The sequence below is a fragment of the Tachypleus tridentatus genome, chromosome 12 (genome assembly GCF_004210375.1).
Source record: "Tachypleus tridentatus isolate NWPU-2018 chromosome 12, ASM421037v1, whole genome shotgun sequence".
NCBI lineage: Eukaryota > Metazoa > Arthropoda > Merostomata > Xiphosura > Limulidae > Tachypleus > Tachypleus tridentatus.
In genome coordinates, this window is record NC_134836.1 from 13484783 (window position 1) to 13508253 (window position 23471).

At 32.6% G+C, this 23471-nt stretch overlaps 1 protein-coding gene across 5 annotated transcripts in view; it reads left to right on the forward strand.

Moving 5' to 3' along the window:
• Window positions 1-23471, forward strand: part of LOC143234854 (nuclear respiratory factor 1-like) — a 55008-nt gene that overhangs the window by 22937 nt on the left and 8600 nt on the right. For 4 of the 5 annotated variants that reach the window (XR_013018833.1, XR_013018834.1, XM_076472532.1 and 1 more), the window contains exons 6-10: window positions 8105-8254; window positions 19711-19869; window positions 20519-20731; window positions 21361-21516; window positions 21952-22174. Coding sequence is in view for 3 of the 5 variants with exons in the window: in XM_076472532.1 (XP_076328647.1) it covers window positions 8105-8254; window positions 19711-19869; window positions 20519-20731; window positions 21361-21516; window positions 21952-22174 (901 nt within the window). In the remaining 2 variants the exon portion in view is untranslated. The remainder of the gene's footprint in view (window positions 1-8104; window positions 8255-19710; window positions 19870-20518; window positions 20732-21360; window positions 21517-21951; window positions 22175-23471) is intronic. The other variant, XM_076472534.1, reaches the window with a different exon arrangement.

The following is a 23471-nucleotide window of genomic DNA, read 5'->3' on the forward strand; positions in this document are numbered from 1 at the left end:
ACAAACTTTAAAATTACTTCTATATATCACAAAAACCTAAAATTTTAAAAGGAAAAGCTAAATACGGTATATGTTTAAACCTTAGTACAGTGCATCACGTGATTTTTTACAGTGCTATAACTCATGAATTTATATGGTATCTTAATAATGTCATCATTTCAAATGAAGAACCAGATTGTTTAAACTAAGGAATGTTGTATCACATGACTTTTTTAGTACTGTAGTTAGCAAATTGATAAGGTATCTTAATAATGTCATCATCTCAAATGAAGAATCAGAGTTTGTTTAAACCATTGAGTGTGTAGTGCGAAACCAACGTATAGGTTTTTGACAGATATAAAATAATCTGTAAAGTTTCAATCAATAAAGTAAGTTTTCATTGTGGTTATGAGCCAACTAGTTTAAGCAGAAAGTCAATAAATACATTATAAAAAGATAAATATGATATTAGCAGTAAGTTACATGCTGAATCTACATAGTTAAGCATAAGCTTTTTAGTATGGAGATTCTCTTCATCATTGGTTCTTTCTAAGATCTTTAAATATTTCAACAGTTTTCTTTTATTGAACTCAATTTAGTTCTGTTAACAGCAAAGACAAGGAAGTTTAAATATTATATTTGATGAATTTTATATAGGAATATGCTCATAAAAAATTGTAAGTAACAGGTTTCAAAACATACCTCTGCTGTATTTGAGAGTATAACTTTTGAAGCACATTTCTTAACTGATTTTTAATAATCAAAAATATTTGCCTAAGTATGACAAGGTAATAACAGTAGGATATTTTGATATTTCACATATGGGTATTTGATAGATTGTTTAGGCAGAGTATTCATGATGAGTATACAGAAATGAATGGCAACTGCCTACTATTAAAAAACAAGTATAGAGAATGATGTTTTAAAAGTCTTGAATCTGCAAATGAAAAGTGGGAGACTTCTGAAATGTCATCCTCTACACTTGTATTTTTTTTACAACAGACACTTACTGAATGCTTTACTAAAATTTCACTCATTCAAAATAGCTACAATAACTTGACTTTGAAGAACAAAGCTTTCAATAATTTGAATGCTTTTATGGATTTAAAGATGTAAATAATTTCGAAAGTTAACAGTTCATTTTGAATTTTATTATATTGTCTGGAAAAACAGAACTAAAACAGAGAGCATTAAAATTCAAATCTAAATATTTGAGAATATTTAGATTTATTAAAAAAATATATAAGCAACATATTTTTACAATATTTCATGTTATTTTTAGTATTTCTGAACTGAGTTATGAGAGGTTTATCATAACATTGTTTAATAATATTAACAATCAACCTGTTTTCAGGAAGTCTCGGATATAAATCTCAAAACTAGACAAATGAGCAATTACATTTTAAGCATAAAGGCCTTATTAGTGTTAAGAGCAACTGCAAAATAATTACATATGTACATTGTACAAACCATTCTTTTATTAATTTCTCTCCCTAATACAAATTTTTAATTTACACATAGTGTTTTGTATGGAAAGGCAGTGTTACCAAATGGTATAACTGTGCTTTATTAAAAATAAATAGAAACAATTACAATCAAAAATAAAAATAAACCCCACTTACCAAAACTCCCAACTTATTGAGGAATAAAATACACTACAATGAACATGTAAGACATTCTTTGAAAGCAACATTTATGGATACCATGCTCAAAGCTCACGCTGTCGCTCGCCATATTCGCCAATGGCTATTATTTTTGTTTTTTGGCGAAGAAAAATTGTAATTGGCGAATATACTGGCGAAACACTGTTGTTTACAAAATGCTAGACTGGTTCACTACGTCAAAGTTTTTTTGATGCAAGTATGCGGTAAGCAGATAAAAATGAATAACCTGTCTGCATTCATGCAAGGTCATGGTCAGGATTGACAAACGTATGAAAAATTGTCCAATCAACAGCGACCAAACGGCTTGACACGAATAATTCATTTATATGTGGTTGATTAAAGGTGCTATAATTAAAGGATGACCACGAAGATTGTGATGGCTTTCACACCTGTAATTACATTGTCTAATGGCACATGGCTTGGCCAGTAAGTTTAATTAAAAGCTGTTACTGGACTAGTACCATAATAAAAACGTACTTGTAAAAAACTAAATGTTAATTAGTGGAAAGATTCTCTATAAATTGAGCCAATATGCAGCGAATTCATCAGATCTCAGAATATATATGCAAAAACGGCTCGTTTGGGTTGAGAAAATATTTTACATAGAAGAGCAAACAACGTTTCAACCTTCTTTGGTCATCGTCAGGTTCACAAAGAAAGAAGTAACTGACCGGAAGCTGACCACATGTTTGAAAGGGGTTGTGTAACTGTGTGTTGAAATGTAGAGGGCGGTGTTAGATGTTTGAATATATAATTTTATTTTATTATATCAATATAGGTATAAAGGCGTTCCTTTATATTGGTTTATTTTGGGTTTAAGTTGTTGTATAAGTAAGGCTTCTTTAATTTTGCATTTGTTTATGTTTGTTTCTTTATTTAGTAGGTAGGAATAAAGAACATCCTATCAGACACGAACAAATTTAAACCAATACACACAAATCCAACAAAGACACACGAGACGCAACTAAACAAATTACTACTAAAAATGAAAAAAGCCAACACAATTTCACAAACACTTTATTCCTACCTACGTAAAACCGACTCACGCACACCACAAATATACAGCATCCCCAAACCTCATAAACCAGATTGTCCATTACAACCAATAATGTCCATTTATGAATCGTTTAATTACAATCTTGGTAAATACATAGCATGGGCATTCTCCAAATATGTAACATCAGCCAGCTCATTCATCAAAAACTCTTTTAATTTCAAGTTTTAATCTAAATCAACTTAATCATAAAGCCTTAATGGCCAGTTTCGATGTTATATCCCTCGTTACAGAAGTTCCAACCAGTGAAGCCTGCAAGATAGCTTTAGAACTCTATATCCGAGACCCTAACCCAACTATAGACATTCCCAGCAACCAATTAGCAACCCTCATAGAATTCACTACGATAAAGACAAACTTCATGTTCAACACCCACAGCTATACAAACAAACCCAGTATCACCAGTTCTAGCCAATATTTTTATGACACAAGTTGAAACACAAGCAATTAACACAGCATTACATCCACCACTATACTGGTACAGATATGTAGATGACATGGTTGCGGGATTCAGATCTACAGAACACATACATAATTTTTTCAATCACATTAACTCTATACATCCCAATATTAACTTCACATGTGAACAGAAAAAAAGCAATCAAATATCATTTCTTAACCTCAAAATTACAAGAACCGATACACAATTTAACACAGAAATCCACCGAAAAATCACCCATACTGGACTATACATTCCTTGGGACTCAGCACATGAAACAGAACAAAAACTCAACATACTAAGAAACCAAATAAACACAGCCATAAAACTATGCTCACCAGATAAAATTAACAATGAATTAGACAAAATAAAACAATACTTCATCAACATCAACAAGTTTCCTGCACAAACCGTAGAAAACATTATATGCACACACTTAGACAAAAAGCAAAATCAGCTGACATAAACAAATATATCTCACTAATCAAAAAATCACGAAACCATATACTGCTGCATACCATATATTCTTGACATCAGCAGACAAATAACCAACATTTGGCAAAAACTAGTAACAAAATATGACATTCCAATTAATACCAAATTTATTCAAAAACCAGGCACAAAACTGAGGTCTATACTATGTAAAAACTACACTGACAAACACCACACCAACATTATTTATAAAATACAATGTGATAACTGCCACGACTTCTATATTGGAGAAACAAGTAGAAAAATGGAAACCAGATTCAAAGAACATAAAAAGTCACCTTCACACGTTTTCGAACACTGCAAGTCAAATAAACACAACATAACCATAGAAAACACTCAAATACTAAATAAAGATACAAACAAAAACAAAAGCAAAATTAAAGAAGCCTTACTTATACAACAACTTAAACCCAAAATAAACCAACATAAAGGAATGCCTTTATACCTATATTAATATAATAAAATAAATAAAATTATATATTCTAACATCTAACACCACCCTCTACATTCCGACACTCAGTTACACATCCCCTTCCAAACATGTGGTCAGCTTCTGGTCAGTTACCTCTTTCTTTGTGAACCTGACGATGACCGAAGAAGGTCGAAACGTTGTTCGCTCTTCTATGTAAAATATTTTCTCAACCCAAACGAGCCATTTTTGCCTATATATTTGTCTACAAGTGGGTTTTCTCGACATCAATGAGATCTCAGAATGGCTTCTTTGCAGGCGAAACGCCCCTTAGACAGTGAAAGTTGTCTAATGCCTCCATCAAAAAAAATCCAAATCTGAAACTGACATTTCACGATCATTCCAAGAAAAATGGTTGAATGAATTTAACTGGCTCAAATATGAAGCCTCTACAAAACAAATGTTTTGCACATTGTGCATTAAAGTACAGAACTCAAACACTTTCACAACTAGTTGTTCAGTGATGAAAAAAGAAAACCTAACCAAGCATCAGAAAACAAAAGGTATTTATTGACTGAGTGAATGTTGAGACTTATTTGGATAGTTAAACTTATAAAATTATTAAATATAATACAAAAATATGCCCATGTCAATTTATTTCCTAATTCTTTAGCAGTGTTATTACATTAAAAAGATGTTGTAATGCATGAGGTAATTTATTTTTTTATCATTTATTTCAGACGACAGAGATGCAATGGAGGCGTCCAAGCTGTCTACAGCGATGACTAAGGCCACAGTCTCAGCCACAAACAAAAGTGAGACTGCCATCATAGCTGCAATGCACAATGTTTACTTTGCAGCAAAGCATGACCTACCAAGTTCCCTAGTTCCAGATCTAAATAGACTATGTATGATGCAGGTAAGTTATTATGTATACAATACAGTTTTTCTGTTCTTGTTGCAAGTGGATTTTATTTGTTGTTTTTAATGAAAAATTTGTTATAGTTACTGATTTACGTATTCATATTTCACAATTACTAATCTCACAAATTATTTATTATGTATGTAATACAGTTTTTATGTTCTTAAATTGTCGAAGGATTATCAGCTGATGTTTTACAAGTGGAATTTCTCCGTTGTTCTTGATGAAGTTTGTTACTGATTTATGTATTCATGTTCTAGAGTTACTACTCCCACAAATTATTTATTTATGTATTTATTCTTTTTGTTTTAATTCCAGGGTGCAACACAGCTCCAGCATCTGGTAGTGGACCAACATACTACCTGTGAACACAACACTAGTGTTAGTGACTTCCAAGATTGTATGGCAGAAGTGTTGAGAGAAAATTTAAAAAACAAACTAGCCAAAAATGGAAAATTCAGCATCATGATTGATGAAGGTACAGACATTTCAGTAAAGCAGAACCTTGTCAGCTACATCCGTGTACTAGAGATGGATCAGTTCGGTACAGTGACACCACAGACCTATTTCCTTGGAATCTGTGAACTTTACAAAGCTAATGCTGAGAACATTTTTACAAAAGTCATTAGTATGTTATCAGAGAAGGGTATTGAAGTGAAAAATTTATGTAGTGTCAGCTCTGATGGTGCTGCTGTGATGGTTGGGTCAAAGTCTGGAGTAGTTACTAGACTAAAGCAATTTGTACCAGGTGTCCTAGCCACACATTGTATCACACACAGACTAGCTTTGAGTTGTGCCACAGGAGCTGACAGCATACCATATCTTGTCAAGTACCAGGATATTATGAATTCCATATTTAAGTTTTTTAAGTACTCGCCAAAACATATGGCAACTTTGACTGCAGTGCAGAGCATTATCAATGCAGAAGAAAAGAGGTTTAAAGAGATCTTTCACACCAGGTGGTTAAGTTTTGAAGGTGCAGTAGATGCACTGCTTTCCAACTACTCCAGCCTTGTGTCTGTATTTATGGAAGAGACCTCTGGTAAAGCTCTTAGCTTGTATAAACCCATCACTTCATTCAAATTTCTGTATGTGTCACATTAGCTGGCTGATTGTTTGAAGCCATTAGTCATTTTGTCAAAAACATTTCAGAGGATAAATCTTAATTTCTCTGAAGTTCACCCACTGCTTGCTTCAACTATTGAGTGTCTGGAGGAAATGAAACAAAACAAATCTGGTGAAATGCTGTCAAAATTTCTGAATGAGGTGCCAGCTGAGCCTCAGTTAGATTCAGATGGATTGTACACTTTTCAGTTTGGTGGGCATACCATAAGAGACAGTGCAGTTCAAAGGTCTGAGGCAGAAAATATATGTGATAAGTTCACAGAAAATATGATAAGAAGTCTGAATGACAGGTTTTCAGATAATGATGATGCAGCTATTTTGACTTCCCTCACAAATTTCTTCAACCCACTGCTCAAAGACGCAGACATTTCAGCAGACATTGACACAATCAATGATTATTTGTCAACCTTTGGCCACGAGGGAACAAAACAAGAATTGAAATCATTTTCAAAATTTGCTAGATCTACTTTTGAAAGTGGAAGCAAGTCTGTAACAGACATTAAAAGTTTCTGCAATTTTGCAGTAAAATACAGAGAGTCCTTTCCTGCGAGTGCAGAACTGGCAGATAGACTGCTGGTAGCTCCAGTTTCAACAGCTGATTGTGAGAGGTTTTAGTAAGCAGAATTTGATAAAAACGTGTCTGAGGAATTCACCGAGTACTAGAAACCTGGAAAATATCATGTGTCTGTCAATAGATGGTCCAAACACTGGAAATTTTTATTTTAAACGTGCCTTTAAGGTCTGGAGTACAAAAAAGAACAGACGTATTCTAATGTAATCATTGAAACAAAGGCACCAGTTGTAACTGTAAATGAGTATTAAGGCACAACAAAATGACATGCTTCAAGGCAAATATATATTTTCATTTTGTCATGAATTTGTGTTCAGATTTTCAGCATGAATGTTACTGAAACTTGTCAAGTTTAGTTTGGTGATGTTTGAGTGATGATATATATTTTATTAAGCAGGGCTCTCACTAGAGTGACTTGGGAGAAGTGGTCTCCCAAAACAGACCAAACCTCACCCTTCGTAAGCTCAAGGAAAAGTCATCTTATACAGATTATATTATAGAAGAATAGAATGCTATTGACCGTAAACTTTTCCATAATTTTGTAAAATTAGAGCAAAACTTCTCCCTTGTTTGCAAGTCTAGAGAGATCCCTGTTTAGCAGCATGTAATAACAGTTACTTTTAATTTAGTGACTCCTCTTCCCATGTCATTTTTGTAATGATTTGTGTGTGAAAAACATTGAACTTTGTAACTGTGAAACTGTTGTTTTATAATAAATTTGATAAATGATAAATTCATTGAAATAAAATGTATGATAAGAACTTAGTTGTCATTTATTCTTTGACTGTCTTATCGTATGTGACTGGCTGGAGGGTTGGATATGGATCAAACCTATCTGGCTAAAACACTGGCTAAAATTGGCTACCAAAAAAATCATTTGGCTAATAGCCTGGCTACAGAAAAATTTAGTCCAGGGTAAGCCCTGCATGCGAAACTAAAATTACTAATCTAAAACTGATTTCTATTTAAATAAGGAAAATGCTTCATACAAAAAGGTGTAAATGAGAACTGAAAACTTCTCCTCCATGGCCATTTGAAACCCAAGCTTTTGGACTAAACTTAGCCCATCTTTAGGTGAATTAAATGTAGTCATTGAAGAGATAAACTACCTTATGAAAACACAGATATAGTTTATAATACTTGGAGTGACTTGAGCTTGCTTGGTTAATTCATGACTTCAACAAAACATTGAGTGAAATGAGGAAGCTTTGTTATGGCTTTTATAGTAGTTTTCTTCTTAGTATAATGGGTCTAAGATACTAGGCAGTGCTCCATAATGTTTGAGACAAATGTTCAATAAAAATTGAAATTCTTACTATTTGCATGTTCAGTAAATAATGTGTTTATTTTACTGTGACTGTGGTATATATTATCAGATAAATTAGTTTTTACTCTAACTGTCGAAAAGCCTGAAGAAAGAAACTGAATTATAAGTATTTGGTTCCACAGATTAGAAATTGTCGACAGGTCATTATTCAAGAACTAGAATCAGCCTTGGCTGAGCAAGCTCCACCTCAACATACAGATGATCTGACCATGCATGAGCTTCCTCCATTGGTTATAGATGGAATTCCTACACCAGTGGAGAAGATGACACAGGTAAATATTTAAATTTGATGTTAGATGCTAAATGGTGAAAATACATTGATGCTAGTAAAATATTGAAGGTTTGTTAAATTGAAGTAATGAATGTATTTAGCTTACATTATACATTAGGATAAGATATTTGTTATCTGTTTCTTCCCAACTGTGGTAGACAACTGATCACACAGTGTGTAATAACATAAATAAAATCATAACAGACATATAAATTACTGTCTAATTAACCTTTCACAATGGGTCACTGGTCAAATGCCATGTAATCTTGCAAGTTGACTTGCATTCAAAATTTTATTGAACTACTATTTTAAGAACTTATATCAATAAGTTTTATATTAAATTGTGGATTATAATTCAAACTTTAATTTTATATATGAGTTGATTTCTTAATTTAAAAGTAATATAAAATAACACATTTAAATACAGATTTTAGTGAGTCATGTGGTATGTTGAATGCAGCACTGTTTAAAATTAGATATTTGTGATGTCAAAATACTAAGTTATAGAATATAAAATAAAAAGCTCATATCTTTTTATTTTGCTGAGATAAGGCTTATGTACTAAATTAAATGCTGTGGTCCTATTCAACTTTTTCTATATTTTAAAATGGTCCTTATATACTCTTACTACAATATATGACATGTCAGTAACCAAATGACAGCTTAGAATGTCCTCTTTGTGATTTTTTCTCAGTCATTTTAATCTGTGAAAAGACTACTACATTTTTTAAAACCACATTTCATTAATGTAGGTTGGATCTCTATCTTTAAAATCTAAATACATTATAGTTACTAAGCTTAATAAATTATAGTGGAATTCTATGGTATTGGTGTAGTTATTTAAGATTTTTTTAGTTATTCAACTGTATATATATATATATATAATACCTTAAAAAATTTGTTTGATATCCTCCACATATGAAAATTTAAAAGGCTTAGCAACTTATATCCAGCAGCAACCAAGTTCAAAGGTATCATAGTGAAAAAGAGATAATTGTTTGCTTTACTTCTAGATTTATTGTTCTGTATTTTAAGAAATATAAATTTAATAATTTATTTCTAAATAGTGATAATCTATATACATATATAATGTATAATAATTGAAATGTGATTGTATATTACAAAATACTAGTCCACTAAAACACTCAAGACATGGAAAACTAAAGATCAGTTTTATATTATTGGATACATAACATGAGTGCATGTGCATCGTGTCAGTACAAGCCATCTAATGATCGCTAGGCATGACTGGAAGATCAGTATAATAATAATAATAATAAAAAGTGTGTGTGTGTGTATATATATATTAAATATATAGCATTATGAGACATAAGCTGCTTAGACTAAACATTTGTATTTTCTTGTTATGATATGTAGTTATTCCAACATGAAAAATCATAATTTATATTTATTTTCTAAATTTTTTATGATGGTTATGAGGTTGATCAAGTGACAGACCCCACATAGTTAGAGTATAGAAAATAATAAACAAAATATCAAATCTTACTGAAAACAAAAGTTTTTGGTCTTACACAAATAATATTTGAACTTTTTAGGATGAAGAATAGTTTACTTAATCATAACATGAAATCACTTTGCATCAAACTAGTAATAAAACAGACTCTATTTTCACAAATAAATCTTCAGTAAAAATATTTCATTAAAAATCTGACTTGTAATCTTTACCAAAAGTATATCAAGTTTTCTGAATATACACCTGCAGTATGAAAATTTATAGTGCAAATACTTAACATATGCAAATGGGTAAATGAACTCGTGTATTTTATACCAAGTGCATAGTGAAAGGGTTAATCATGCCAAAGAACTGATATCAAAACTTATAATGGTGGACTGTGTGTTATATATATGGTTTTCAAGTTGTCTTTTACTTACCACAATGAAACTACATATGTATAGAATTTGAAAAAAGTTTAGCACGGATTTTACTAATTTAATCTTCCGATATGGTCTTACTTCCACTCCATCTGAGTATTCTATCTGCCCTCTAAGCATTGCTAAAACTTTTTGCACTTAGTGCACCAATCTATATGCCCTATACATTTTGCTTCATTCTTGACCATGCACATATCATGTGCCTACTTTCCATGAGTAGTACTACTACCCATATTGGTGAAGCTAGCTCCCTCAGTTATTCCCACTAATTCCTCAATCTCTTTAATGGCACAACATTACTTAGATGTGTATGTTATTCATGTGTGGGCACCATTTATGATTGTGCTTCTTTGCCATTTCAATTTTTTTTCTACAATTTTATTTTACTGTGTTTGTATTCAATTGCTTCAAAAATTTCCTTTTTCATTTATTTCTAGTCACTTAATTATAAGAGACGTCAATATAAATTTGCTATCAGTGTATCAACTACAAAAATTCCCATTACAGTCAGAAAAGCTACTGATCTGACTTTCCAGAAATTGGGTTTGAATTTATCTGCAAAATAGGTACAGGTCTTAATTCACAGAGGGCTAGATTCATATGTTTGTTTGGCAGTTTACTCTACTTTCAACATGACAATGTTTCTGAAGAAGAAAACAGTCTGTGAGAAGACTTTTTAGGTTCTCTTTTTTGGCACATCCTTAATTTAATCTATCATATTCTACACCTCTTCAGGAGTCTTCATCTTCCACTAGTTACAGTACTGCCACATCGTTCATTTTCATAAAGAATTGTTTTTCTCTCCTTTTCATCCTATTGCTTCCAGTTCTCCCAGGGTATTTGAGGTAAGTATTTCAATATGTACACTTCACATGTGGTTGATATGTCTGTGGTAGGCATGGCTCAGATGTCTTTTATGTGGCTTTCTTCTTATTTACATATGGGAGAATTACTTATTTCATATCATCAGACTCAAACTTTGATAAGTTAGATATTGATTATAACTTTATAGCTTTGGTGAATTTAATCATTTTATCCTTTTGTTAATATTACGTTACTTGGAAATTCAGACTGTGGTATTGTTAGTTTATTGATAAGCACTTTAACTAGGTATGTTTAAATTGTGTTTTCATGTCATCAGTGATTGGATTTTGGCAAGTTAGACATTGATTATTACTTTGTTTTTAGGTAAATTTAATTATTTTGTAAATTTTATAATATTGTGTGCTTTGTAGACTTGGCAAATTTGATTGGTTTGTTAGTCTGTCATTAATAAATACCTTATCTTAACTATGTATGTTTGATAGCTTTAAGTTACATATCATTACTACTAGTAATCTAATTCATTGTAATATCTGAATAATTTTTTCTTTTCATCATTGTTAACTATGTGCCTTATCTTAATTTTTGTGTCCTTTGATGTCTAGGTTAATTTAGATGAATTATAAAGTAGATATTAATTTTTAATGTGTTTCTAGATAATTTGAGTCAGTTTGCATGTTCATTTTTATTACATACTTTGTAAACTAGGTAAATTTATGATGGTTTGTCTGTTTGATATTTACAAGTACTTTGTTAACTAGGTATGTTTAGATAGTTTGTATATTATGTATCATTACTAATAGTAATATATAATTCCTTGTTATAACAGAATAAGTTTTTTTTCCTATGTTCATAATACTTTAAACCTCATTTTCTCCTCATAATCTACAATTTGAGGTTCTTTGTCAAGGTAACCACATCATCTAGAGTTATTTATTGTTTTAATTCGAGTGCTTCAGTAACACTAACTTTGACACTAAGTGTTTTATCAGACATCTTCTCTGAGTCATTGCACTATTCTTCCTATGGATGAATAGCACCTACTTTCTTTTACCCATTCACAGTCCAGAAACTACACTTATCTGCTCCTACAAAAAGCAGCATGGGTGGGATTCCTGATCACAGTGAGGAAGTTTCTTCTTATCCCAACTCAATACCTTATTCATTTCTGGTGGTTTTATTTCAACTTCAGCATGACCCAGCCTTCTCCTTTTTGACTTTGGGTTTGGAGCAGGCAGCTCACAAGTTCCTCATCTCACATTTTTTACAGCCCAAGATGTTCTATCTCATTGGGTATGCATTCTCTTCGGTGGACAATCCTAGATCAGTGGAACTTCTTTTTGAATCCCTTTGACCACTTTTTACCCTTCCTTCACCGATCAAAGTCAACTTGGCTTGGTGGTTGGATGAAAACTAAATGACAGCATGGGTGCTGTTTACTTCATCACATTGGAATTTGCATTGGTTCATAGACTCATCTTTAGAGAGTTGTGGCTCTTTCCTCAGCTCCCAGAAGATTTCTGGTCAATCAAGGACTCTTCTCTCTGTATCGCTGCTCTTGAGCCTTTGTTGGTTCATTGAGCTATATCTCACTTCTTCTTCTGTGGGTAAGAATGATTATGGTATGTACTGACATCTCTACTTATATCACTGAACAACAAGGCACCACTTCCTGATTTCTCTGCTTTCAAATCCTGGATCTCCTTTCTGAGTCCACAGTCATCACATTGTGGTTTTAGCTTGTCATTTTCCTAGCTCCTTAAATCTGTTTGTGGATTCTCCTTTGTATGGATATATCCGTATTTACATATTCGAGAATTAAGTGTTTCATGTCATCAGTGTTTAAAGTTTGGTATGTTAGATATTGATTATTACTTTGTATGCAGGTAAATTTAATCATTTTGCATATTCCTTAGTACTGCTTATTTTGTAGACTTGTACTTTAGGTGTAGGTATGTTCTCAGCTGTGGACACCTCATATATGCCTTTGCTACCCACTGGGATACCAAAATGCTTTCTCTTTGGTTTTACTTTCCACACCCACTAACTCTGGGAATAATATCATTCTTTCTGTGCTTACTATTTGACTCCTCTCCAGAGTTCTAATTCCACACCATTCCAATTCTCAGCCTGCTTATCGCTCCATATTGGCTGGCACAACCATCATTCTTATTGGTTCAACCTTTATTTGTACAACCTCCAGTATCATTTCTTTTGTATTAGCCCCTATTCTGTCAGCCTTAGTTGGACATTATTCATTTAGTTATCACCACACATTGTCTTCATGCATGTATTTTGTTAGATGCATCGTTTCAGCCAAGACACTAATCCATGTGTTGCATTTTTCCTTTCCCAATCCATCAGACCTCATTCCTTGTCCATTTATCACAGGCAGTGGTATACCTTTTATTTTTCTTGACCTTCCCACACTTCCTCATCTTTTCCCAATTTTTCACATTGACTTGTCCACTTCTACTGTGTCTAACTACCAAATGGCCTTTTCAAACACTTTCTATTTCTCCAGGTTTTTTTACTTTTATTTTCCCTTGTCATTTCCATCCCTTTCTGCTCCTTTCAAGTCATGCATCCTCCACATTCCTTTGATTTGCCTGTTTGGGATCTCAGGGTGATTCTTTTATGCCTCTTCCATCCTCCCTTTGAACCTTGGACCCCTAATGCCAAGTTTTGTTTGTTATATTTCTTGTTCCTTAGGTGATTTTAGGAGTTTGTCCAACTTTGGCTGAAAACTAAATTTCTCTTTGTAATTCTGGTTGCTTGATGTATGACACTTTGTTTACTTATGGTTGGGTTGTATAGCTTATATAAAATATTTCACATATGCTAACCACTATGTTTATCTTACAATAAATCTTTACAAGCTTATTCTGGTCCTCATAAATGGGGCAAAGAAGAATGAAAACATTCTTGTACACCCCATTTGAAACATGATGCTTCTAGTGCCCTCTTCTTTAAACTGAATACCTTTCACAGTTTCTGTCTTTTTGGTCCTCAACATCCTAATACTGAAGACAAGTTGTGGAACCTCCTCTGTTTGGTTAAGGTTGCATATGTAAATAGCTAATTATGTTTATATTTTACTCTGGATTGCAGTTCTCAGGACAAATTGCATTTGTACATATTATTTTTATCTACCTATATTAGATTCATTTTCTATTTCAAGGGCAAAGAGCATACATGTTCCAGAAGTAGTGTAGTAACTTTGCTGTTCCCTTGGTTTTCATGCAGTGCACCTAAACCAGTTCCTACATCTTTGCAATGTGGGGTTCTAGCTTTGTATGAGAGGGGGTTAAAATGTACCATAAGTTCTAATTCATTTCTTGACAATAATTTTCATTTTAAATCCTTCACGTTTTGAAGAGGCCAGAAAGATAATCAGGGGCATTCAGAAACTTGTTTCTCATTGACCCACTTGCAGAATTAAGGTTGATTTTTTTCATGAATGAAACTAATTTTAAGCTAGTGGCTTAGACTTATTTAGCTTAGTTAAAGTTTACTGGTGGTGTGTAAAAGTTACCGGTTTCTGATTTGTTAAGTGGTTGACTTGAGTAGTATATGAAGTGTGTGTGACTAATGAATAAATGAACTTCTCAAGGCATCTGGAAAGCTATAAGTATTTTCAGCTGAGAACAAGAAGTTGCTATGAAAAAGTGGAAGGCTTGAAGCGTTGAAATCTAATGTTGCAGTAGAACAGACCTGTTACCACCAAGTGAGTGTGACTAATGAATAAATGAACTTCTCAAGGCATCTGGAAAGCTATAAGTATTTTCAGCTGAGAACAAGAAGTTGCTATGAAAAAGTGGAAGGCTTGAAGCATTGAAATGTAATGTTGCAGTAGAACAGACTTGTTACCACCAAGGCTTGAAGTGTTGAAATATAATGTTGAAATAAAACAGACCTGTTACCACCAAGACTATGATGAAAGGACAAGTTTTTTGGTGGATTTCAAATTGTGTATTGGTTCTTGTACTTTTGAGTTTGGAACTTGGTAAAACAACATCTAAGCAATGAGATGAAAATAAAAAATCTTTTTAGTAAATTTGAAATTGTTTTTACACAGTTTTTGTGTCAGCTATTGACTAGAGTGTAGCAGTGATTTAGTTTGTATATTTAAACTTGATTCCCTATTTTTAATTTGCTGAATAGTCTTTTCAGAGCTGTGATCAGAGAATCCAAGGTTCAAGGTAAAATTTTGCTGTGGGGTAAATGGGAATACTCTGAGAAAACCACTTTCACAGACAAGATACCAAATAAACTTGTTCTGAACATACCCAAAAAATTTAAAAGGGGAAGAAAAATTGTGCTATTAAAACTTTTAGGTTATATAAACAATTTTAAAATAAACTTGATGGATGAAAAGTAACTTCTGTAGCTTCATTGTGGCTGATGTGTTTTAAGTGTAGGCAGGATTCATTTCAGGAATAATTCACAATGGTCTGCTATCTTGTGCAGGAGGTCTGAAATTCCTGTGGTAATGTGTTGTAAGAGTTGTAGTAGGGCCTTATTTTGGTGGATTTGGCTCTAAAGTGAAAAAGAAATAAGAGAAACAGTTAATTTATATATGCTCTGCAGTAGATTTTGATGTGTTAAAAATCTTGATGTACCTAGTTGGTAAGTCTGTGGTTCTTGAGTTGATGAAGTTTACAGCATGGATCAAGTAGTTGGGTATAGGGGTATAGTCTTTAAACTGGGATGTATTTCATCTGGTGATTTGGACTAGTTGATGCCTCTAAGGAAAACAGAAAACAATTATTCTGTGATGACGAGAAAACCCACTTGTAAAAAAATATATATGTAAAAATAGCTGGTATGGGTAGAGAAAATTCTATTAGAGTAGCAAACAACGTTTTGACCTTCTTCAATCCTCATCAGGTTCACAAAGAAAGAAAGAGGTAACTGACTGATAGCTGCCCACATGTTTGAAGGTGGTTGTGTAATTGAGTGTAGGAATGTAGAGGGCATGCTTAGATGTTGGATTATATTTATTAATATAGATATAAAAGTGTTTCTTTATATTGGTTTATTTTGTGCTTGAGTTGTTGTACAAGTAAGGCTTCTTTAATTTTGCATTTGTTTCTGTTTGTTTATTTATTTAGTATTCGGGTGTTTACTATGGTTATAGTATAGAAGTCATGGCAGTTATCACATTGTATTTTATAAATAATGTTGGTGTTGTGTTTGTCAGTGTAGGTTTTACATAGTATAGAGCTTAGTCTTGTGCCTGGTTTTTGAATAAATTTGGCATTAACTGAAATGTCATATTATGTTACTAGTTTTTGCCAAATGTTAGTTATTTTTCTGCTGATGTCAGGAATATATGGTTTACAGCAGTATATGATTTCGTGATTTTTTGATTTGTGAGATATATTTACTTTTGTTGGTTGATTTTTCTTTCTGTCTAGGTGTGTGCATATAATGTTTTCTATAGTTTGTGGAGGAAACTTATCGATGTTGATGAAGTATTGTTTTATTTTGTCTAATTCATCGTTAATTTTATCTGGTGAGCATAGTTTTATGGCGGTCTTTATTTGGTTTCTTAGTATGTTAAGTTTTTGTTTTGTTTCATGTACTGAGTCTCAAGGAATGTACAGTCCAGTATGGATGATTTTTCGGTGGATTTCTGTGTTAAATTGTGTATCGGTTCTTGTAATTTTGAGGTTAAGAAATGATATTTGATTGCTTTCTTTCTGTTCACGTGTGAAGTTAATGTTGAGATATATAGAGTTAATGTGATTGAAAAAATTAAGTGTGTGTTCTGTAGATGTGAATTCCACAATCGTGTCATCTGTGTATCTGTACCAATATAGTGGTGGATGTAATGCTGTGTCAGTTACTTGTGTTTCAACTTGTGTCATAAAAATATTGGCTAGAACTTGTGATACTGGGTTGCCCATGCTTAGGCCATTTGTTTGTATATAGTTGTCGTTGTCGAACATGAAGTTTGTCTTCATCGTGGTGAATTTTATGAGGGTTGCTAATTGGTTGCTGGGAATGTCTATTGATTGGTTAGGGTCTCGGATATAGAGTTCTAAGGCTATCTTGCAGGCTTTAGTGGTTGGAACTTCTGTAAAGAGGGATATAAGATCAAAACTGGCCATTAAGGCTTTATGATTAAGTTGATTAAGGTTAGACTTGAAATTAAAAGAGTCTTTGAGCTGGCTGATGTTACATATTTGGAGAATGCCCATGCTATGTATTTACCATAAAGTGTTTCTCAAACCAATGGTACTCATACTCTTCTAAAAGCAAATAAACAGACCCTAAAAGTCAACAGAACCTTAAATCATCAGCTCCACTGAATCATCAGGTCATTCTGGCTCATTGATAAACAAACTTGAAGTACAAAATTTTGAGAATAATGTTAGAAAAGACGACCTTTATACTCCAGATATTTATGTGAAAACTTTTATTTTAACCAATGTTTTGCTTTTGCAGCTTCATTAGAGTAAGTGCATAAAACTATTTGAGATTAGAATATTTGTTAAATTATAATACTGCTTTTAAAGTTCTATTCCACTAGTCTGCCATAACATGCCTGTAACAATGTATAGATTCTTATTATTGTTACACTGTTGTTCTAATATTATATTTTAGTTACAATAATAACTATATATAATTATACTAACACATGTCATTTATTACTTATATAAAAAATATATATATAAAAGCCAAGTGTTGGTCAGTCAGTCATGCGTGATTTCTTTTTATTTCTTGACTTACATGATTCCAGTTTGACTTTTGCTTCTGTAATATGCCTTCTTTTGATTACCTGTTCCCATTTTAATTGAATTTAATTTCCAACATAGGTATAAATAGCTCTTAAATCTTAGCACGTTCTCTGCTATTTAAAAGCCAGTCAAATCAGGTTCAGCAGAAAAATAACCAGCATTTGGCAAAAACTAGTAACAAAATATGACATTCCAGTTAATGCCAAATTTATTCAAAAACCAGGCACAAAACTAAGGTCTATACTATGTAAAACCTACACTGACAAACACCACACCAACATTATTTATAAAATACAATGTGATAACTGCCATGACTTCTATATTGGAGAAACAAGTAGTAAAACGGAAACCAGATTCAAAGAACACAGAAAGTCACTTTCACACATTTTCAAACACTGCAAATCAAATAAACACAACATAACCATAGTAAACACTCAAATACTAAATAAAGAAACAAACACAAAAAAATGCAAAATTAAAGAAGCCTTACTTATACAACAACTCAAGCCCAAAATAAACCAATACAAAGGAAGACCTTTATACCTATATTAATAAATATATCCAACATCTAAGCACGCCCTCTACATTTCTACACTCAATTACACAACTGTCTTTAAACATGTGGTCAGCTACTGGTCAGTTACCTCTTTCTTTTTTTGTGAACAATGACCAAAGAAGGTTGAAACGTTCACTCCTCTACATAGTGCTTTCATTACCCATGCCAGCTGTTTTTTACATATATAATTTTTCTCTATGAGTGTTTACTCGTTATCACAGACTAGAGAAATAGAACTTTACAAGAAGTTTTATAATCCACAAATATTAAATAGTTGTATGTACTGACCCTGGTGAAGTTGCAATGGCAAAATGTTAGGTAAAATAAAAGTTTTCTTATAATCATCTAGAGTTTAAAGGTTGTTTTTTTCTCAACTTTATAATCAAAATGTGTAAATCCCTCAAGTATGCACTACAAATTTTAAGATACAATAAAAGATCTGAAGAACAGAAAGAAAGCTTATAATGCTAAATCTAGTTTTGGATACTTACAGTGGGAGAAACATATTCTATACAACAAATAAATATAATAGCAATACTTTTATTATTTAAATAGTTTGAATAATCAAAAACAGTATTAATAAGAAACATTAATTTTGATTAATCAATTTTTTTAATAATTTGAAGTATTTATTTTAATTGATTTATATAACTATTATCAATGTAATCACTGTTCATAGGTAAACAGTATTGGTAATTGGTTATCTCATGTTAATATAGTTTATTTTTTAAGCTACTTCTGAGCAACTACAGCCTTGTATTATATATCAAACTTGAGAATATATAACCAAGTTCTGTTACATTCTGTGTGAAATTTTGTGATTTTTTGTCAAGCATCTCCAGTTATTAAACACATATACGTTACAATGATATACCTTTCCAATTTAAAACAAAATTATTTTGGAACATGTGATTTGTTTTGTATTATTTTAAATGTCTTCATGAGTGACTCTTTGAAACTTATTTGTATATTTAAATGTAATGAGATTGACTTCTACATTTTATTAGGAATAATGTCTAACTGGTAAACATGTATATGGGAGAGATTTTATGTTTGTTGTCTGAAAATGCGTTTCTGTTCTTTACGTACTTGCTGGTGTCATATTGATTTTTTCAACTTACTGTTAGTACAAGTAGCCTCCATGTGTTTTATGTTTGTTGTCTGAAAATGCGGTTGTATTCTGCATATATTTTCTGATGTCATATTGTTTGATTTAATTTCAAATTACTGTCAGTATGAGTTGCTTTCCAGTGTTTCTCATGTATTTCATTTACCTGTTACTCTAATTGTTTCTGATTTTATTGAATTCAAAACACCATTTCTGTTAATTAACATCTCTACTATGTTAATTACATTTTCTATTTCAAGCTTTTACCCTTAATTCAGAGCAGTATGATGTAAGAAACAAAATTTTTAAGTTGAACATCTTTTACTTCCTAGGCTCAGCTTCGTGCCTTCATTCCACTCATGTTAAAGTATTCAACAGGGCGGGGTAAGCCAGGCTGGGGAAAGGAATCAACTAGACCTCCATGGTGGCCAAAGGATGTTCCATGGGCTAATGTTCGCAGTGATGCTCGAAAAGATGAAGAGAAACAAAAGGTGTGATCCTTTTTGGGAAATAACTAAAAATTATCTTAATTCTTTTATTGAGTGATTGTGCGGAAGTTGTATATTTAGATTAAATACTTACTGAATTCACTTTTGGGTTTGTGTGAGTGATATTCTTTTTGGTATTAACATAATACAGACAGGCTGGGTGTGTTAGTGAATGTGGTTTTTCCAAGTGTAAAAACTGAACTAATGCCATTATCAGGCAAATACATTGAAATAAAAAATATGCAACTTCTATGGAGTTATTAGCCATTTTGTAACTGGACCCCTGTGGACATATCTCTATTAATGTAGTAGAATCTTATTATAGGATTTAAAATTTAATGGGAAGTTTTAAATTTGTAGATTTAATTTAGAGCTAGATAATTGACTCCCAATGTTATTAAATAGCTTCTAGCCAAGCTGCTATTTATTAGATGAAAAAAAAATTCATTAGTTTGAATATTTATTTATTTTTCTATAACCCAAAGTAAAACAAATTGCAAACATATAACTCATGACATATTAATACTTAACAAAACTTTTGTTCTTATTTTATTGTATTCTGTAAAAACTGTTGTTAACTCACAAATAGAAAAATATTATTTTTGTGTGCTTAAAGTATAGTTGCACTATTATGAATTAATTTTCTCTACAGGTTTCTTGGACTCATGCTCTAAGACAGATTGTAGTAAACTGTTATAAATATCATGGACGAGAAGATTTGTTACCTGCTTTTAATGATGAAGAGGAAAAAGACAAGGGAAAGGTGATTGGTCATAGTTCAAGTGTAGTGCCCTCTACATCAATATCTGTGGCTAGTGCAGGAACTGTGGTCTCAGCTGATCCTGCTTTGGCTGGGGCACAGGGGGTGAGTTTGCCATGGGTTTTTTGTAAACCTGGGTCTTGGCAGACACCCCATGCGCTCTCAAATATTATTTTTTATGCTAACCTTCAACCATCATATAACAGCATGACTCAGTTATTTAAAAATTATATTTATGTTAATGATTTTTAATTTTATATGTTAAGATTTGTATTTTATTTTGATATTTGATGAGTCTATAGAACTTGTGAGTTCAAACCTATTGATTGTTTTTTTTTCCTTTTTAATTTATTTATAGAAGAATAGAAGTTTTCTTTCTTTATTTTAAATTTAAATTAATTTTCCTTCAAGTGATCACTTTATTTTTCCTATTCTTTAATTTTTAAAATTTTTTATAAGAATGTTGATTAATTTGATTTATCCTTGTTAGCTGAAGGGGATTGTCTGGAAACCAAGAACTAGATAAAGCATATCTGTTGTGTGTGAGTAGTGTAGCAAGATACTAAATAAAACAAGACATATTAAAACTTTTGATAGATTATCTTCATTATTGGTGATGCAACTAAATAATTATGAAATAATTGGCTATAGAGAGCTATTGACAAAATAGAAAGTCAGTAGCAAAAGAAAAACAATATCATAAGAGAATAAAAGTCCTATTTTTTAATTTCTAGACACTCTACACTCAACCAATAACACATTATGCTCCAACAATGGTACAAACAATCAACAACCCTGATGGGACAGTTTCAATTATACAAGTAGAGCCAGGTAGTGCTGTTGTAACTCTTCCAGATGGAACCCAAGCCCAAGTTCGAGCTGTGAGTGCAGTAAGTGTCATCTGCTGTGGCAACACAGAAATCAGTATTCTTAAAGTGTAATTTGTGAACTAAGTGATAATTGTTTTATTTGTTTGTGCAAGTTAGTAATAGAGAAATTCATCAATACAAGTCATGGAACTGCAACTCAATATTAGGCACTATCAGACAACCACATGCAGATGGTGTACTCTTAGTTAAATGTATCAAAATATTATGTCAATTCCTTTCACTGCTTGGATTAAACACAGTGATGACATTGCAACAGTAATAGAATTTGGATTTTTTATGATTGAAAAAGTATTTTGTTTTAATATTTCTAGCTCTGTACACAGACTGACCTCAGTGAATTGCAAGTAATTTTTTGGTTCTTGGCTAGAAAAAAAAAGTTAACCTTTTGCAAAATTAATTCATTTTATAATAATTACATTGCTACCATTTCCTTAGATTCAAGGATCTCAAGCAGATGTTAGTCACAATGTTCATACTTTAGCTGAAGTAGCTGTAGCATCACAGCAAGACATTGGTGGAGCAAGGAGTCACCAAGTGACACCACTGACTGTTGATCTGCATGGAGAAGTAGCAGCACAAGCTGTGGCAACATTAGCAGAAGCAACGCTAAATTCTGATGGACAGATTATTCTTACAGGAGAAGATGGAACACAAACAGGTATGTATATTTAAATGCAACTAGTTGAGAAATGCATGTCAAATACTGGACACAGGTTGTTAGGCTCTTTAAGTTAAACTTCATATAATATTCACTGGTAACATTGCACAACAATTTTTTTGAAAAGCTTTTGCTGATTGTGACAGGCATTTGGTGGGTAAGCACAAATATAGTTTTGGTTTTGCTTCATCATGTAGGAACTCTGAGAAATAGACAGTTAACTGTTTAACGGCAATAACGTATTTAATTGCGCTTATGTTTTTAATACGCTATTAAGTTCAGCATAATTAAAAGTGTTTTGCTTCTGATTTTCGCTTGTATTCAATGTCCGATGCATCATGTTGCAGTGTTCAACAGTAGTCAGCAAACATTGACGAATTCCAGTTGCCCTGATATCATTTTTCCATTGTTCTGTTCACCGTGTTCATCACTGACAGCACTGAGATTTCAGGAAAGAAGTCCAAGTGTGAGTGGAGGAAATGAATCTTAAGTGACATGTTACACTTCATTGTTTTGTATGCTTTGAGAAGTGTGTCTACCAGCTGAATGTAATGTGGGGATCTGTAATTGTCAACAAGGTCTTTGAAGGCTTTCCAGGCAATCTTTTCCGGCCCAACTAACAGATTTTCGAACTACTTGTCACTCATATCATGTCTGATCTGAGGGCCAACAAAAATGCCCTCTTTGATCTTGGCCTCAGTTATTCTTGGGAACATCTGTCTTAAATAAAGAAAAACTTTGCCTTCTTTGTTCATTGCTTTCACAAAATTCTTCATAAGTCGTAATTTTATGGGAAGAGGAGGCAAAAAAATCTTTGCCGGGTTGACAAGTGGTTCATGTGCCACATTTTTCTGTCCTGGAACTAACTTTTTACAAAGTGGCCAGCTCTGTCTAGAATAATGTGACTCTTTGGCATGACTGTCCCATTCACAGATGAAACAACAGAACTTTGTATAGCCGAGCTGCAGTCCCAGTAACGTAGCAACGATTTTCAGATCTCCACAGATATTCCAGTTGTACTTGATGTACTGGATGTGCTTCAACAACATTTCCATGTTCTCGTATGTTTCTTTCATGTGTGCTGCATAGTCAACAGATATTGAAGGGTGAACATTGTCATTGTGTAATAGAACAGCTTTGAGGCTTAACATTGATAAATCAATAAAGAGATGCCACTCTTGCAGGTCATGGACACAACCCAAAGCATGGAACAATCCTTTGATGTCAACACAGAAACAGATACTGTCAACTTGTGCAAAGAATTTGGTTATATCATCTTGGTGGCTTCGTAAAACAC